The 17,197-nt window shown below is 50.8% G+C and overlaps 2 protein-coding genes across 2 annotated transcripts in view; both read left to right on the top strand.

The window, feature by feature from the left end:
- The window catches only part of LOC309806550 (thioredoxin domain-containing protein 6-like), a gene marked incomplete at its 3' end in the record, with an annotated part of 8,732 nt that extends 8,448 nt beyond the window's left edge, over positions 1-284 (top strand). Inside the window, exon 6 of the mRNA XM_082625392.1 lies at positions 113-284. Coding sequence (XP_082481518.1) covers positions 113-284 — 172 coding nt within the window. The remainder of the gene's footprint in view (positions 1-112) is intronic.
- Positions 285-3,540: 3,256 nt separating this feature from the next.
- NME9 (NME/NM23 family member 9) lies at positions 3,541-16,056 on the top strand. Its single transcript, XM_082625949.1, has 9 exons — positions 3,541-3,644; positions 5,575-5,646; positions 6,391-6,507; positions 7,622-7,697; positions 10,733-10,815; positions 11,115-11,207; positions 12,141-12,295; positions 13,718-13,854; positions 15,785-16,056. Exons 1-9 carry the CDS (start codon positions 3,603-3,605, stop codon positions 15,877-15,879), a joined length of 870 nt encoding a protein of 289 aa, XP_082482075.1. The 5' UTR covers positions 3,541-3,602; the 3' UTR covers positions 15,880-16,056.
- Positions 16,057-17,197: the final 1,141 nt, after the last annotated feature.

The following is a 17,197-nucleotide window of genomic DNA, read 5'->3' as shown; positions in this document are numbered from 1 at the left end:
AACGGGAGAGGCCACAACAGTGAGAGGCCGGCCTACCGCAAAAAAAAAACAAAAAAACAAAAAAACATCTGCTGGGGCAGCTGGTATCTGCTCTCATCTCTCTCCATTGCAGCCCCTGCACTCATGACTTCAGCACTCAAGCCCCCCTCCCCCATCCCTCCAGCCCCTTCACCCACTGTCCCCTGAGGTTTGTCCTCGGCTCCAACCTGTTTCCCGAACATGCCACACGTTTCCCCACTTCTTCACTTGTATCCACGTTGTTCCTACTACCTGAAGTATCATGACCCCCTACAACCTGTAGAACCCTTTCTCATCCCCAGGCAGCTCTAAAGCAGCCTGCTTGCATGAAATCTTCCCTGAAGTGTGGTCACGTCCGCCTGGTGTCTCTAGGGCATTTGGGGTGGGACTCCGTCTCAACCCCCAGCACACACCCAACCTGGTGTGGCCCCTGTGAACGTAGGCATTCCATACCCTCCCCCAGACTCTAGCACAGGGCCATTGTCTTTTTCATTTCCATCAGGAGCAGACGTGTCCAGGCCCGGGCCAAGTGGGTTCTTAATAAATGCGGTGCCACTGATCCAGGATGTGGGTGAGACTCTGACCACACTCTACTACTTGAGGGATTCCAAGGCTTTGTGGATGGTGCCAGGTCTTAACTATGTTGTCCCTGTGCCTTGTGTGCAACCGGAACATGGCTCCAGGGCAAACCCACCATGACTTCTATTTCTTTAACAACAGTAAGAAAGCCACCAGCTCCTCATTTTTGGAGGATTTGCCACGTTCCAGGCACCCTAATCTATTGAGTGTGGACTTTGTCGAGTCCTGCTCAAAGCACAACACGAGGGAACTGTGTGGACCTAAGGCAGCAGGGGCTCGTCTGCCCGTCCTCATCAAGCAGTCGCCAGGAACTCAGGCTCTTCCCTCTTTCTAGAACCAGCAGAGATTTGCTTCCAAGGTCAGCCACCATCTTGGAACTCTGGTCTTCTGCTGGGTCACTTCCATCTGCCTTCCAACATGCAAAAGTCTATTCAGATTTACACACACACCCCTCCCTTTTCATTTTCTCTGCCTTTCCTTTCCTTCCTTCTCTTTCTGCTTCTTGCCTTTCAGAGTCCATCTCTTCATAACTTCCTCTCCTGTCCTCAGCCACCTCTCTCCCACAACCGTGGGAAGTGTGCCTTTGTCCCCACCGCTCCTCGTAGAGCCAGGGAGTGCAAGAGGAGATGGGAAGCTGGTACAAATGACTAGGCTGACCTAGCAATGCAAACCCTGCATAGAGACTGGCAGCTAAATGGGTCCCAATTTTTTCCTGCTGGGGCTTGAACCTGTTCTCCTTGGTGGGCCTGGATACAGGGTCCTCCAATTCTTCAAGGATTTTTTCCTGGAGTCACCCAAATGCCTTTCTCTCCCATTCCTGTGGTCTACTGAAATCTCCAAATCCCTCAACTGTGAAGCTGTTGTCCTCAAAAGAGCCTCAAAGAAGCTTTATCCTCCACCTGGATGTTGAGGAGGACCAGATCCTTCTCTCTGGCCCCTGCTGGTGTCTGGCTGACTTTGGGGCTATTTGCCCTAGACTCTCTGGTCGGTTCTGGAAATGCAACATGTCTGGAATCTAGTTCGCTTTCCTCCCTCCCCAGATGCTCTCTCCCTGCCTCCACCCAGTCCTTTCTCTCTGCCGGGCTCAAAGGTGGTCCTTCTCACCCACAGGACTGCCACCCCCAGTCTTTCCACAACATTTTCAAAGTCTCAGGGATTCCTTCGTTTCTCCCTTCCCTCAACACAGCCACCCTTGTGTCTGGCTTCCTCGTCCCTCTTAAACCCAGCCTGGCTCTCACTTTCTCTGCAAAACTATGTTGCTTGGCTGAACTAACCCATACTGTTGAATTCATGCATCTTCTTTCCTGGAGTCATTGAAAGAGCACGGGCTGTGGCATCAGACAAACCTTGGTCCAAAACTCGGGTCTACTGCTTGAGAATTTTTATTTATTTATTTTTTAACCTTGGGTTGGTTATTTCATTCCTCATTTCTATGGTAGGATAATGATACCCATCTTGCTGGATATTTTGAGAGAAAAGCAAAGTGCAGATGCCCTCTCGTAGCTCAGTAAATATTAACACTCTCTCCTTTCTAAAACTTACTGCGAACCCTCGTGGCCTAGTAAACCAGGATGGAACTCCTCAAACCCACATTCCCCACTCCTCCAGTGATCTCTGCCACCACTGATCAACCCAACCGCAGCGGCCCCTGGACTCCCCCACCATGCTTCCCACCATGGCCTCCCTCTCTGCCCGTCCAAGCCTGGCATTTCCACAATGCCCAATGCAAGTCGCCTCTCCACTGCAAAGCCTCCTCCCCTGAGTCCAACAGTACAGCGTTAAGACAGTGCTGCCAGAGTCTATGCTAATTTTAATAATGATAATTTAGGGAATTCCCTGGTGGTACAGTGGTTAGGACTCTGATCTTTCACTGCTGAGGACCCGGGCTCAATCTCTGATCAGGGAACTAAGATTCTGCAAGCCGTGTGGCATGGCCAAAAAAAAAAGATAATTTATATCATGGTTTATTAACAGTTCTCATGTGATGTGAAAATTTTGAAATGTGAATCTTCAAAAAGTAAAATTGCAAATTGCATGCCATTAAAACTGGCAGGGCTGATAGTTTATAAGCATTGTCCACACTCTCTCCCCATGAGGATGCACTCTAACTGCAGAACAGAAACACTCCCTGTGTGGATCAGGCATGAGCTCTGAGTGCTGAGGTTTTTAGGAAGACATCCTTCCTTAAAATGTGACCACCAGTGGTCCATCACCATCTAGCACTTACTTGCTGCGTCTGACTGGGCTGGGCAGGTCTGGTGCGTATCCGGTGCACACGTGTTGGCTTCTCTGCTTAGCTTCTTACAGGCCTCGGGGTCTAGTGCAATCAGACAAGAGGGTCCCTCACACCCAGTCCCACCACACTCCAGAGACTGGGACCAAAGCAGAAAAAGGTACCAGAGTTTCCACCTAGGTCTCTCTCAGGTTCACTTTCCAGGAGAATAATGTTGATTTGATAAAGTAAAGTTTTAAAGACAAAACTCTCCTTTGCCCAAAGCAAGTGGCTTCCAATGCATCAGGAGGAAAGGTTAATGCTATGTTTATTACCAAAGTAGCTAAGAGTTGATTGCATGCTGACCTCTTCCTTTTAGAAGAGATAGTTTCAGTCCATTTCAAATATGTACTGAGGGCTTCTCTGTGCTAGGTCTGACCCTGAATGTAGCTGAACATTCCTTAAGGCAAAGGATCCATGTTAAGTAAGTGATTTTCCACCATACTCACTTGATTGTGTTTAGAATTCGGAACACTGAGTTCATGAGGGAAAGCTGTGTTTCCACACTCGCTCATACTCTCTGCTGGGATAATAAATCCCTTTAACCACGAAATAAATATCCCTGCAAACAGATGTCCATCGGAGGGGGTTGGAATGTGCAGGTATCCATTTTGCCTGACGTGCTGGGCACTGGTGCCCGCTGAGCGCTCCTGCTTCTTGGTTCCACGCAGTTGTCGACGTCTACCAAGGCTGGTGCGGCCCCTGCAAGCCCGTGGTGAGCCTCTTCCAGAAGATGAGGATCGAGGTCGGCCTGGACCTTCTTCATTTTGCATTAGTAAGGTCCTCTCTCAGCACAATGTCACACAACTTGTAAAAAACTTAAAAATTTAAAAACAGGAACAGGAAGTTTGAGGGGCCTTTTTCAGATCATCGACAAGGCATCCGTTGTGGATTTTTTGCTGATACCAGTTTCTCTAGAGAGGAAGCCTCCCCCCCACCCTGCCTCGCAACAGTCCCTGTGGGCTCGGCTGCCCCTGATGCTGGAGCCGGGAAGGCGTGCGGCCACTTTAAGGCCAACACTCCCCCTTGGCTGGTGGACACTGTGAACCCTGAAGTTTCACTTCCAGAGCACAGGGTTTAAGATTTCTATCCTTGCTCCTTAAAGGGGAACTTTCAGCAAACGTTTACTCAGGTCAGTGTATAGAAATGGGAATCACTTCCGGAGAAGCATGCAAGAGACACTGGATGGGCTGCACGGGTTGAGGCTCAGAGACGGTGAACACAGGCGAGACTCTCCCTTACATCCACTCTCGAGAAGCTGGGCTTCCAGGGCTTGCACTCCTCCCGTGGGAGTGGGTTGTGAGGCTCCTGTGGAGTGAGCGGAGGAGGGGTCTGGGTGGGGAGCTTTATCAGACCCGGAGGTGAGCTCGGGACCTTCCTGACCTGTTGCTGCCACTCGGGGCACATGTGGGATGTTAGTGGTGGAGCTCCCTTGATCCGGAGCAGGACAAACTGTCACATCCTCCTTATTTTATTCCTCTGAAAACTACACTGGCAACACTTTTTACCGGTATGTTGACAGTTGTTAAAGATTCTGATAAAAGGCATTAGAAGAAGGAGCATGAGAGAGAGCAAGCCAGGGCTCCAGCGGGGGAGGGGAGTTGCTGCGTGTGTGTGTTGTGTGTGATGTGCGTGTGTGCACGTGTGTGGTGTGTGTATGTGCTGTGTGGGAGGATGTGATATGTGTGTGTGTGTGTATATTATGCGTAACATAGGTGCGTGCATGTGTAGCAGTATGCGTGTGTGGTATATATATGTGTGTGTGGTATGTACATGTGTGTGGTCTGTGTATGTGTGTGTGGTATATATGTGTGTGTGTGTGGTATATATGTGTGTGTGTGTGTGGTATATATGTGTGTGTGTGTGTGGTATATATGTGTGTGTGTGGTATATATGTGTGTGTGTGTGTGGTATATGTGTGTGTGTGTGTGTGGTATATGTGTGTGTGTGTGGTATATATGTGTGTGTGTGGTATATATGTGTGTGTGTGTGGTATATGTGTGTGTGTGTGTGGTATATATGTGTGTGTGTGTGTGGTATATATGTGTGTGTGTGTGGTATATATGTGTGTGTGTGTGTGGTATATATGTGTGTGTGTGTGTGGTATATATGTGTGTGTGTGTGGTATATATGTGTGTGTGTGTGTGGTATATGTGTGTGTGTGTGTGGTATATGTGTGTGTGTGTGTGTGGTATATATGTGTGTGTGTGGTATATATGTATGTGTGTGTGGTATATATGTGTGTGTGTGGTATATATGTGTGTGTGTGTGTGGTATATGTGTGTGTGTGTGTGGTATATATGTGTGTGTGTGTGGTATATATGTGTGTGTGTGTGGTATATATGTGTGTGTGTGTGTGGTATATATGTGTGTGTGTGTGGTATATATGTGTGTGTGTGTGGTATATATGTGTATGTGTGTGTGGTATATATGTGTGTGTATGTGGTGTGTGGTATATATGTGTATGTGTGTGTGGTATATATGTGTGTGTGTGTGTGTGTGTGGTATATATGTGTGTGTATGTGGTGTGTGGTATGTGGGGGATGAGGAGTATGTGCGTTTGGTGTCTGTGTGTGTGTGTGTGTGGTGTGCATGCGATATGGATGTGTATGTGCTCTGTATGGGGGGTGTGGTGTGTGTGTCCCGCGCGGTTCTCCTGCCATCCTGTCCCTGCACCCGACCTGCTGACAGCCTGTTTCCTTTAGGCAGAGGCAGACTGTCTTGATGTCCTTGAAAAATACAGAGGGAGGTGCGAGCCGACCTTTCTGTTTTATGCAGTAAGTACATTTTCAGTCCAGAACTGTCCCACGGCTGCACACCACGAGGGTTCAGATGGACGCCTCTCACCCAGAGGCCGCACTGCTCCCAGAGAGAGAATGTTGTTTCCTCCCTGACTCTATTATTTTGGCCGAGGACAGATGCCCTTAATCATGGCGCTGCTCATGGGTGGAGCTCTGGGCAGTCATTCTGGGCTTGGGGCCTTCCTGAGGGCAGTGCCCGGGACAGAGCAGAACTCCCTCAGAGGCCTGTGCTCTTTCTGGTTCGTGGGCCTCTTATTTTATTTGTTTGTTTTTGGCTGCGTTGGGTCTTCGTTGCTGTGCACAGGCTTTCTCTAGTTGTGGTGAGCAGGGGCTACCCTTCATTGCGCTGTGCGGGCTTCTCACTGCAGTGGCTTCTCTTGTTGCGGAGCACGGGCTCTAGGCACTCGGGTTTCAGTAGTTGTGGCGCACCGGCTTAGCTGCTCCGCAGCATATGGGATCTTCCCGGACTAGGGATCGAACCTGTGTCCCCTGCACTGGCAGGCAGATTCTCAACCACTGCGCCACCAGGGAAGCCCCTGAAGGAAGTTTTGAAGGGAGGGGCCTGGGGTAGGGGGCAGAGAAGTGGATGGAGGCTGTGGGCTTGGGGTCCACAGACCTTGACCTTGGGCACGCTCCTAAACAAAGCTCTTGGAACCTCAAGTCTCTTGAAGGAGGTTGCCCATCGTGTGGTCTGAGCAGGACATCTGTGCTGTATTCTAGGGAGGGGAGCTGGTGGCATTGGTTAGAGGAGCAAACGCCCCACTGTTGCAGAAAACCATCCGAGAGCAGCTGCAGGCTGAAAAGAGGGTGCTGGCCGAAGGCAGAGAACGGAGAGTGGTAAGCGGCCAGCTCACAAGTGTCTCCCAGGCCAGGCCAGCAGGTCCCTCCCCTGCCCTGCCAATGTCTTCACTGTCCTTGGAAAGCTGCGTTAAATGCCCACGCTGGCTGGGGGCCTCTGAGGGCTCAGGGGAGGGTGCAAGTCCCACTAGGAAATCTTCTTTGAAGTCGTTGCCTTCATCCAGAACACTTTAACGTCTTTTATCCCTTTCCCTTTCATCCCCACTGCATCTCTTAACAGAGTTTCTGGAACCCTGACAACGAATTCAGAAATGGACATGAAGTGGATACAAGGAGTCAGCCTCAGGGGGAAATCTCTCCTGGTGACCTGCCCTCCCTTCTCATTCCTGAGTTTAACTTGTGATCCCAGAGGGTTCATTTCTTTAACTAGAAAGGGGTCATTACCTTGAGAAACAGGATCAGCACTGCTTGTGATTTTGGTAAATTACTTCCAGGACAACGTGGACTGCGAGTTTTTCACAAAAAATTGGCAGCCTTTGAAAACCGACACACCTTGGGTAGAAAGAAGTACCTCCTGGTGCCCTGAGCAGCTGCCAAAGGAGCCTTAACATTATTCCATGTTCACTGTTCACGTTTTCACATTCAGTTCCAAAGAGCAAAGCCCTGTTTTCATAGAATGGATTGGAGTCAAATCCTATTTGTTCCCCAGAAAACTGGCAATTTTTCCCCAAGAAAGAAAATCACAGATGCCTGTACCTACTCCACAGATAAATGATCTTTCTCTGTGTACTACCTGCACTGTGTAGCCAGTTGCTTACTATTTACTTGCACTTCAATTCTTACTTTGTCTTCTTGACAACTCTCTATTTCATCTTTCTTTTTCCTTAGTTTCTACTTGATGCTCGTGGAAACCCGCAGACTCTAAACCTTAAGATCAGCATGGATTTCCTGGTCCTCAATCGCTCTCCTCCCCCGCTCCCTAACACCCAACTACTCAAAAGGTTCCTGATAAGTCTCCAAGGCTGATAATCTTGACCCTTTTCTTCTGCTCTGCATTTAGGACCTTTACCTATTTGGCTTCTGCTGGTTTTTGAAGGTCTTTGTGGAGTTTTAATTAGCTAACTACTTACTGTCCTTGACCAATTTGTACTAGATTAAAGATGAGGCTCTTTCTGATGAAGATGAATGCTTTTCCCACGAAAAGGAAGATGGTGACGATGAGGATGCGGGTGAGTACAGAACCAACAAGCGTGGCAAGAAGGCAGAGTAGGGCTTCCCTGGTGGCGCAGTGGTTGAGAGTCCGCCTGCCGATGCAGGGGACACGGGTTCGTGCCCTGGTCCGGGAAGATCCCACGTGCCGCGGAGCGGCTGGGCCCGTGAGCCATGGCCACTGAGCCTGCGCGTCCGGAGCCTGTGCTCCGCAATGGGAGAGGCCACAGCAGTGAGAGGCCCGCGTACCACAAAAAAAAAAAAAAAAAAGAAAAGGCTGAGCAGACTCGGATTTGATGTGTGTGTGTGTGTGTGTGTGTTTTAAATTTATTTATTTTATTTATTTATTTTTGGCTGTGTTGGGTCTTCATTGCTGGGCACAGGCTTTCTCTAGTTGCGGCGAGTGGGGGCTACTCTCCGTTGTGGTGTGCGGGCTTCTCATTGCGGTGGCTTCTCTTGTTGTGGAGCACGGGCTCTAGGCACGCGGGCTTCAGTACTTGTGGCACGTGGGCTCAGTAGTTGTGGCTCGAGGGCTCTAGAGCACAGGCTCAGTAGTTGTGGCGCACGGGCTTAGTTGCTCCGCGGCATGTGGGATCTTCCTGGACCAGGGCTCGAACCTGTGTCCCCGTCATTGGCAGGCAGATTCTCAACCACTGCACCACCAGGGAAGCCCTGAGGCGTGTTTTTTATTTTTTAATTTTTTTTGGCCTCACTGCACATCATGTGGGACCTCAGTTCCCCTGCCATGGATCGAACCCACACCCACTCCGCTGGAAGCGCGGAGTCTTAACCACTGGACCACCAGGGAAGTCCCTGATGTGTCTTCAAAAAATATATGAGTAATCAGTTTATTGAGCGATCTGAACTCTGGGAAGATAACCCATAAAATGTTTTGTCTCCAATCACCTGACTTCAAACATACTGTGTTGTGTCCCTCCTGCCCTTTAATGGCATCTTGGGCAACTTTCACAGCTTTCTGATCATGTTCAGTTATAACAGCTGTGAGTTTCATGGCACTTTCTGGGCATCAGGAAAGGCTCCCTTAGTAAAATGGAGGGAGTGATGCTAATAAGGTAAAGTAATGATGCTGGTGTTCCCTTAGTCCTTATTTGAGCTAAAGAGTTTGAGCTTCTTTCACCTTTTTTCTGAAGTGTCAGAAAGTCAGCTGTACTGAACCCCTTCCCTCCCCACAGCCCTGCACCCTCTTCCACTTATGCCCCAAGTATTAACTCATGGATTTTACACTCCTGAGCATTGCTGTTCTTCCTGAACCTTTAATATGAGAAGAACACCTTGACCTGAGAGTGGGAAGAGAAGCCAGAGGTTAGAGAGGCTGTTGTTGGCAAGGTGCCTCCTGACGGTCCCTGAGACACCAGGGGAAACCAGGACGCAGCTCAAGAACCGAGCTGGAGAGAGAAGGAAGTTCTGATTACTCCCTGAAATAGGAAAGCTGCTTATTCACGTGTGGATCACGAGGACTTTCTGAGTTGGATCCTAACAAGGGAAGAGGCACAGTTTAGGAGAGCAAGAAACTTCAAGTGTGAAAAGGAAATCAGCGACTTGGCTTCTGCAGGAAACGTTTGTCGTCTCCTTTTGGGATTACCTCTTTTTTCCCTTCCCCATTATTTTCTCCCAAATCAGGTCTCTCCACCTAGAAAACTACCCAAAGCCTACCCTTGCCTTTAGCCTTCCTCTCCCCCGAGCCTAGCTTCCTGAACGTGGTCCACACTCCTCGGGCCACCCTCTCCTCCGCCCCTGCCCCCTTGCCGCTCCCCAAGGCTCCAGCGACCTTCTTGGTGCCAACTCCAGTGGGCAGTTTCCAGTCATAGCCTATGGCATCCTTCTGTGGGCTTGGCTGATGTCCCCAACGTCTTCCTACTCAAAGCCCTCTTCTCGTCGGGTGTCTGAGATGTTGAGACCTTTCTCGTCTTCCTTCTTGTTTTCTCTGGCCTCTCCACCACCTCCCCTTCCTTGGCTTCTTTTCTTTTGTTCCCTTTTCAGGCTGGAGTTCTCAGGGCCCCAGCCCTGGTCTCTTCTCTTCTCACCCTATACCTCTAGGCGGTCTCATTAATGGGTCAATTTATAAGGGGATTTATTGTAAGAGTCCCTTAAAGTCCAAGTGTTCATAGGACGTTAGAAATAGTGCTCGTGGAATAATGAATAGATTGGCTTGCTTAAAATGATTCACACCTTTGCAGTCCACATTTTTTAGATTTTTCAAAGTAGGAGGCCCTCCTCAGGTGCAGATACTGTCGTGTTACAACACAACTGGTATAAAAGTTGAAAACAGAAGACTGGCCATGGGGGGTATGGAGTCTGTGGAGGGTGTAGGTAGCTCGCCAAGGCCAAGTCCATACAAACAGGAGTCTGACAGGGATGGGTTTGTGCCCAGACACAGAGCTCCCCATGGCGTCTGCGGGCCTGAGCGGTGGACGGCGGCCACGCGGCACCTTCCTCATCCCCAGAGCTCCTTGGACCTATGGACACGGCCCACCAGTAGACTGGCCAGTGATCTATGACTGGTGCCTGGGCTCCAAACAATGAGCTGGCCAATTCTCAGGAGAGTGTGAACAGAGACAGAGGAGACGGAAGGCGCAGTTTGGTAGAACGTGCTGGCCCTGAACAGTCAGGCCGACTTGGGGCCTGGGGCAGCCACTACTGACCACATGCCGGGAAAGGCAAAAAGGCACACCGAGAGGAGAACACGGTCGGCAGCAGTTAGAGGTCAAGAATCACGACAGGGTGACAGGAAGGGACAAGAGCCGACTCTTTTGGTTATTTCTGGTTTTTGTTCCTGAGTTGTCTTTGACCTCCTCCCCCACCTCCCATCCTCTCCTCCCTCCCCACGCCCTCCCTCCCAGGTTCATGTCCCTTGCAGCCAGGCTGAGGTTGGGGTCTGGAGCCAGACCCCTGCATCCACTAGAGTCTAGGTCTGCACAAGCACAGCCAAGAGGCCAGGGGAGGGAAGCCAGGGGCTGCATGCGGGGCTGCACGTCCCTGCGGAGGGGCTCCCGAGAGCCCAACGTCTGACAGCACCATCGCCGGCTTGTTGCAGTGTCATCAGAGAGGGCCTGCACCTTGGCAGTCATTAAACCAGATGCGGTGGTCCATGGGAAGACGGATGAGATTATCATGAAGGTGAGAGAGACAACGCTTACCTTACAGACTATCCTCATGTCTCCTCCGGTGCAAAATCAGGGGTGGAGCATTGTGTAGCAGTGTCCTAGGGGGAGAGAAGGCTTCTAAGGAGTTTTAATTAAAATTCCATTTAAGTAACTTACGATTTGTAAATCGAATTGGAGGATGAGGGTCTCCACTGCTTTTAATGTTGCCTTTCCCATCATCTTTTACTCTCAACACATTGAAATGTGAAATTGGGCTTGCTTTACCCTTTTAGAATATATATATATATATATATATATATATATCTCCTACAGATCCAGGAAGCTGGGTTTGACATTTTAACAAATGAAGAGAGAACCATGACAGAAGCAGAAATGCGACTTTTCTACCAACACCGAGCCGGAGAGGTCAGCTTCTCTGCTTCCACTTATCCAAAACACTCTCATTTCTTTCTCTTTCTCCAGCATTGCGTTTATAGATTGCTATTAGTCTGGGAGAAAATAGAGTATTATGAAGAACAAGAATATGAACAGCAAGCAAGCCATGAACTTGCTCTCCGGATAATAATTACGGGCTGCATCAGGGAGACATTCTTTAGTAGCAAGGATGAGAGTCTGACTCCAGCTATAAGGGATGAAATAAGGAATTTATCGGAGGGATACTCCACGACTCCCAGAACTGAAGAGAGTCGAAGGAGTTGCATAAGAAGGTGTGGAGAGAAGAAGAACCAAGGCAGGGGTAGGGCCCTCAGGAGCTAGACCTCACGGACCGTCACTTCGGGCGCTGCTGTTGGGGGACTCACATCCAGCCACTTTCCATCTGCTTCTGCTTGTGACTCACCCACTTGGGAGGGAGGGTATCGGTGAGCGAGCCTGGGCTCCACCTCTCAGGTGAGGGGGTGTGTACGTGGAGGGGTGGACAGGCACTGTGGTTGTCAGCTGGCCTAGGACCAAGTGAAACGGGGAAGGGTTTCTCCCCAAAGGAAGCCTGAGTACTGCTACTTGAAGAAGGCGGAAGGGTTGCACAAAGTCTCAACAGCATCCCCTGGTTATCCAGCACCCGCATGATTTCCATATTTGTGGTCTTCTAAATGCTCCCATCTAACTTATTATCTCATGTTCAACCCCAAGGGAGTCCACTCGAAGCCTCGTCTTCCTGCCTTTAACTTATATCTGGGTGTGGTTAGGCACCCCGCCTCCCCAGGGCCCTCCGCGGGCATGCAGGCCGGGGGCAAGGCTGTTCGCTGACGCTCTCCCATCCTGTGGGTGGGATGGGCCTGCCGGCCCTCTGCAGGCCCTGGGGACCCTGCCCCGGCTCACCGTCTTCCCTCCCTGTGCTAGGAGGCATTTGAGAAGCTGGTACATCACATGTGCAGTGGACCGAGCCACCTCCTGATCCTCACCAGGGCTGAGGGCACCGAGGATATGGTCACCGCCTGGCAAGCCCTCATGGGACCCTGTGACCCCGCTGTGGCAAGGAGGGAGCAGCCTGACAGGTGATGTCACCAGCTGTGGTCCTCGCATCCATCTCAGAACCTGCATCCAAGGAAGCTGAGAGCCCTGCTCGAGGTTCAGCCCAGAACCATGGGTAACACAGAAGGCTCTCCGATGGCCATGAAGCTCCCTCTTTGTCATACATTAGGGGAGTCCCTGACCTCCCTGTTAGGTAGTTGTGGAGACCCTGACATCCTCTCCCTCTGATCCAGCCCCCAGCTCTTCACTGGGCGCCTCCTTGCTGCCTCTTTCCCTCTTCTGAAGGCTGCAGCTGGGTCCTCACTGTTCTTCTCTCTGCAGCCAAAGGGTCCCGTCATATGGTCCCAGAGCCACCTGCAACTCTCACCCAGGAAATACAGATTCCAGGGCCCCACCCAGGTCTACCAAGTCAGAGGCTCTGGGTGAGCCCTAGGAATGTGCAGTGTAGACTCACCTCCTCAACCCCCATTCCCCTACTCCCTACCCAAGGTGTCCTGAGGCCCCCTAGAGTCTGAGCACTCTGTTATGCTCACAGCCTTGGTCTGCTCCCTGGCTCTGTGTGAATATTTAGCCTGGCACCACCAATACCAAATCCACTGTGTCTCGCCTTTGAAGCCGAGAGAGACCTCATCAACAGGAAAGAACTTAGCCAGAGACTAACTGCAGTGTCTACTGTGACAGAACAGTTGTAGGGGGCCGGGAATATTCATATATGAGGCAGCCTGGGCTGATGAAAGACAGCCCAGGGTTCAGATCTTAAGTTTTCTGAGCCTCAGTTCTCTCATCTATAAAAGGGGGATATGAGCACCTGTCAGGGGAGGCTGTACAGTGTTGTGGTTCAGAGCGCCGACCTTAGAATCTCTCTTCTTCCTCTTACTAACTGTGTGACCCTGGGTCATCCATGCTTTAATCCCTCTGCCTTAATTTCCTCATCTGGAGAATGGGAACTATAATAGGATAGGACCTGCCTCAGATTAAGAGACCGAGAAAGAGAAAGAGAGAGAGAGAAGTTAGAACATTGTTTGACATACGGGAAGTCCTAGCAATATTAGCATGATCTTAGGGGACCTTGGGGGATTAACTGTGCCAGCCTGTACCAAGCCCTCGGCAGGGTGCTAGCCTAGCCCCCGTAGTAACAGCAATAAAATAGCAGCTCCTGGGCTCACACCATAACTCATGCATATTTAAACTGGGGATCATGACAGAGTCTCCCTCACAGGGTTGCCGCACAAATGGAACGAGATCAGGTATGTTAAGCGCTGGCAACGTGCCCAGAGCACCGCGGCTACTATCACCCTTGCTGCTGTTCCTGGCGTTTCCAGCAGAGAAAGCCATGTCACAGAAATGCCAGCTGCTGATTGGTAGCTGGTGGCCATGTTGCCAGAGAGCAAAACATTTCTTTTCAAATGAGACGATCGTTTCTTGTACGTTTTGCATGCTCCCAGTCTCCGGGCTCAGTATGGCACAGAAATGCCCTTTAATGCGGTCCACGGAAGCCGGGACTCGGAAGATGCCCGCCGGGAACTGGCACTGCTCTTCCCCAGTTTTAAGTTTTCAGACCAGGTTCCGGAAGCCCCTCTGGGTAAGTCATCCAGGCAGATCTGGTCTGTGTTAAATCTGCAGCGGGGATGGGGGGCGGGTACTGACAGTAACTATGTGGTAACCAAGTCCTCCATCTAATAAGGGCCTGCTGGGGAAACAGGGCCCATTACGTAACTTTAGCGGCAGTCCTGCTCTATTGTGTTTTCAGAGTAACAGTTTTGCTTTTTCATTACATTTTGGGCTGCATTTTTACTTTGAAGCCAAACTCTCGTTACAAAGTTACTTTGCATTCTCCTGTGGAAACCACCCAGAAAATGTAACTAACTTTCTGGAAGCCCACTTCCATGGCAGAGGCCAGATGTCATCCCCTCACTTCCTCTGTGCTCCACGTGCCCCATCAAGCCCTTGGTGGGGTCGCCGAGAAGCAGAGGGTTTCACAGAAGGGCCCTCTGTCCATCGCTGTGGTGGCTCTCGTATCCCTCAGACCCCACATTTTGGGAAAAGCGTGCTGGGTCATCCCCACCTCCACATCTGGGTGAGAAACCCACGGGGCTCAGGGTGCACGTGACTCACCCCACTCCACGAGTGGAAGAACCAGACCCGGCCCGTGCTGCTCCTGTCGCCGTGTTGCACGTCTCTGGGTTCAGCCTTGAAGTGAGGTGGAAGGGGCCAGGGGGTGAACATCCTGGGAAAAGCAAAGGATGTGGGGAGGGCATTCTTGGGAGAAGGCTGCCTGCAGATCTGAAACGCTAATAACCTCCGTGTGCCTAAATGTTTGGGTTTTAACCAGTCGGTTTACCTAAATGTTTGAAATGTTCGTCATGGTCTCTTCAAGATTTGAATCCAACCAAGCAAGAATAGGTGGTTTGAGGGCAAGGAAAGGAAGTGCGGGAGCTGACCCCTGCTGGCCCTCGTTCAATCCTGGTGCTGCCTGCTGCCAGCTGAGGGACGAGCTGGGAGTGTGATGGGAGTTTAGGGGGCTGAGAAATCCCGGGAAGTGTGGCTCTTTGTGGACCAGAGACCCAAGTCTGAACATCCAAGTGCGTGTGGTGGTTCTCCAAAGCCCTCCTCCGTGGGAAGAACACTCACTCTGGTGTGGGTGTGACTGTGAGGACCAGCTTTCCTCTGGGGGCCTGCCCTCAGGGAGAGCCCACGACGTGTTTCCTTATGTGTCCAGGGTCATGTGACATCTTCATCCTTTTGTGGGGGTGGTGACTGGAAACAAGTAGGTACGACTCTGGGAAAGGAGGAGAGCGAACTGGCTGGGCACCACTCATCGGGGCCATCGGGGAGAGTGTTGGGAGATCGTGAGCCTGACTTTTTGGCCTCAGGGGATAATGAGCAAAGGGAACAATTCCAGAAGGGTCTGAGCCTAGACCATACCTGGGAGTAAGTGCGCAGCTTCCTGCGGGGATGACCTTGAAGCAGCCTCGTTGGGGTGTGGTGTTCTCCCCCTTTGTCCGACATGTATGTTGTGCCTTCTCAGTTGTCAGGGGCAGGGTGTGCCTTCCACGCACCCAGCACTTCTTCTGGGCCCTGGAGACAGAATCCTGGGTTTGAATCCTGGCTCCACTATCTATTAGCTGAATAGCCTCGGGAAAGTTTTACTTCCCTTTTTGGACCGCAGTTTCCTCATTTGTGAAATGGAGATAATGAGAGGCCCAGTATAGCCCCATAATAATCATCCTCCTCAGAGGGCTCTTGTGAAGCTGAAAGGAGACAAAACATGGTGAAGCTCATAGCCTGGGGCCTGACCCACATCAAGTGCTCAACCAATGTCACTTCCTCTCCTAATTTTTTCCGAGTCCCTAACACACACATTAGGACCTCTCTTTGCTGCTCTGTCCACCCTGACCCCTAACTTCACCATCTGTGATGTACTTAGATTTCCCCTTTCCGCTGTTCCCTTGTGGACAGTTTGGGGACAGGGCTGCTGTAAGAAGTCCTACAGCATGCCTGTTGTCCCACAGGCCTCGAGGTCGAAGGAGAGGGCCCCAGTGAGGCGCTGTGCACCCCCGAGGACGTGGACAAGGCGGCCTGCGACCAGGCTGAGGCCGTGAGATGAAGCGCCAGTGCACTCATATCTGCTGCACGTAAGGAAACCTCCAGAACCGAAACTTCCTCTTTTGAGCACCAATACTTTTTTGGTTTAGTTATCGTTCATGAATAAAAATAATAGTATCCACTTTCCTGCCTTATTAAACAGTACGAATATGGAACATGTACTTTTTTTTGTCCATCTCTGGGATTTTAGAAAATAAATGGACATCAGCCATTGAACTCTGCCGTGATACAGTGTCATCTCAGGGCATACTGAGTTACAGAGGTTCCCAGTAATAAATCTACGTTATGGATGAAACAATTTTAGGGCTTAACTTGGTAACAACGGACTTGAAAACAGTGCAACAAGATTGAATGTGACACTTCGGAGCTTACTGACATGGGGGCAGATATAAATCAGCTTTACATCTTCATGCTGCCCACCAGGCCACAAGGGTAGTCCTGGAATATGCCAGATTCATCTCTACCCATCAGGGCATGTTCAGAAAGCAATGCTTGGGGGTTACGTTTGGAACCAGGGTTCATCTAATTTTCTTGATGCCCCCTTCCCCCATTTCTTTGGTTTCTGATTTTGGCTAAAGCCTCATTTTAAACCCTGAGCACTCCTAGTGGTGGCGCCCCCTTTCACTACTGCCTGGTTTAGCGCTCCCTCCGTGGGACACAGGAGGTTTTCAGCAACTAGCTTTACCCCTGTGAATAGTAACATGGCAGCTACTCTTACCGGATTGCTCTTTGGTTTATTTGTAAATTCACTGAGCCCAGGCACACTCTTTCCTCTCGGACTGAGGAAAAGGCTGTGTTCTTCTACCGCACGAGGCAAATGGCAGAGATTTCCTTCTCATGTGCTGGTTTTCTCTAGGGGGCTTCATGCTTATGACTTGAAGCAGCTCTCTGAATGGGCCGTTAGCTCCCAGAAGACTGTCCTTTACAGGTGCACTGCTCTTTCCTCCGGCCTGTAGCATGAGGCCCTCCGTGCTGGCACCGGGGACAGGATGAGTCAGGCTGCAGAAGGTGGGGACACCGGGTGGCCTGTGACAGTGGGTGGGTGGCTGCACTTCCCATGACCTTGTGTCACCTCCAGATGGAAGCACGCCTGCCCATTGTGCTCAGCGCATCAGCACAGGCCTCTGTGAGAAACACCCAGTGGAGCCCTCCCTGACAGAATCCGTCAGGAGAGTTGAATCTACTGTTTCAGGTCCCCAGGCATATAGCCCACCGTGGGGCTGTGCTCTTCCCTTTGTGAGTGGCCTCGAGACGGGGACTCGGTTGGCCTGCGTTCACCTCAGAGCTGGCAACAGAGCCCGACGCCTGGTCTTCCACAC

The sequence above is a fragment of the Mesoplodon mirus genome (assembly GCF_964341445.2).
Source record: "Mesoplodon mirus genome assembly, chromosome: 6".
NCBI classification, from domain to species: domain Eukaryota; kingdom Metazoa; phylum Chordata; class Mammalia; order Artiodactyla; family Ziphiidae; genus Mesoplodon; species Mesoplodon mirus.
This window is presented reverse-complemented; position numbering and strand designations above follow the sequence as displayed.

Excerpts from the sequence above, each read along its gene's own strand:
- NME9 (XM_082625949.1), top strand. The coding sequence starts at position 3,603 with ATGAGGATCGAGGTCGGCCTGGACCTTCTTCATTTTGCATTA. Across the intron at positions 12,296-13,717 it reads AGGAGGGAGCAGCCTGACAG|TCTCCGGGCTCAGTATGGCA; the intron begins GTGATGTCACCA and ends GCATGCTCCCAG. Across the intron at positions 13,855-15,784 it reads GGTTCCGGAAGCCCCTCTGG|GCCTCGAGGTCGAAGGAGAG; the intron begins GTAAGTCATCCA and ends GTTGTCCCACAG.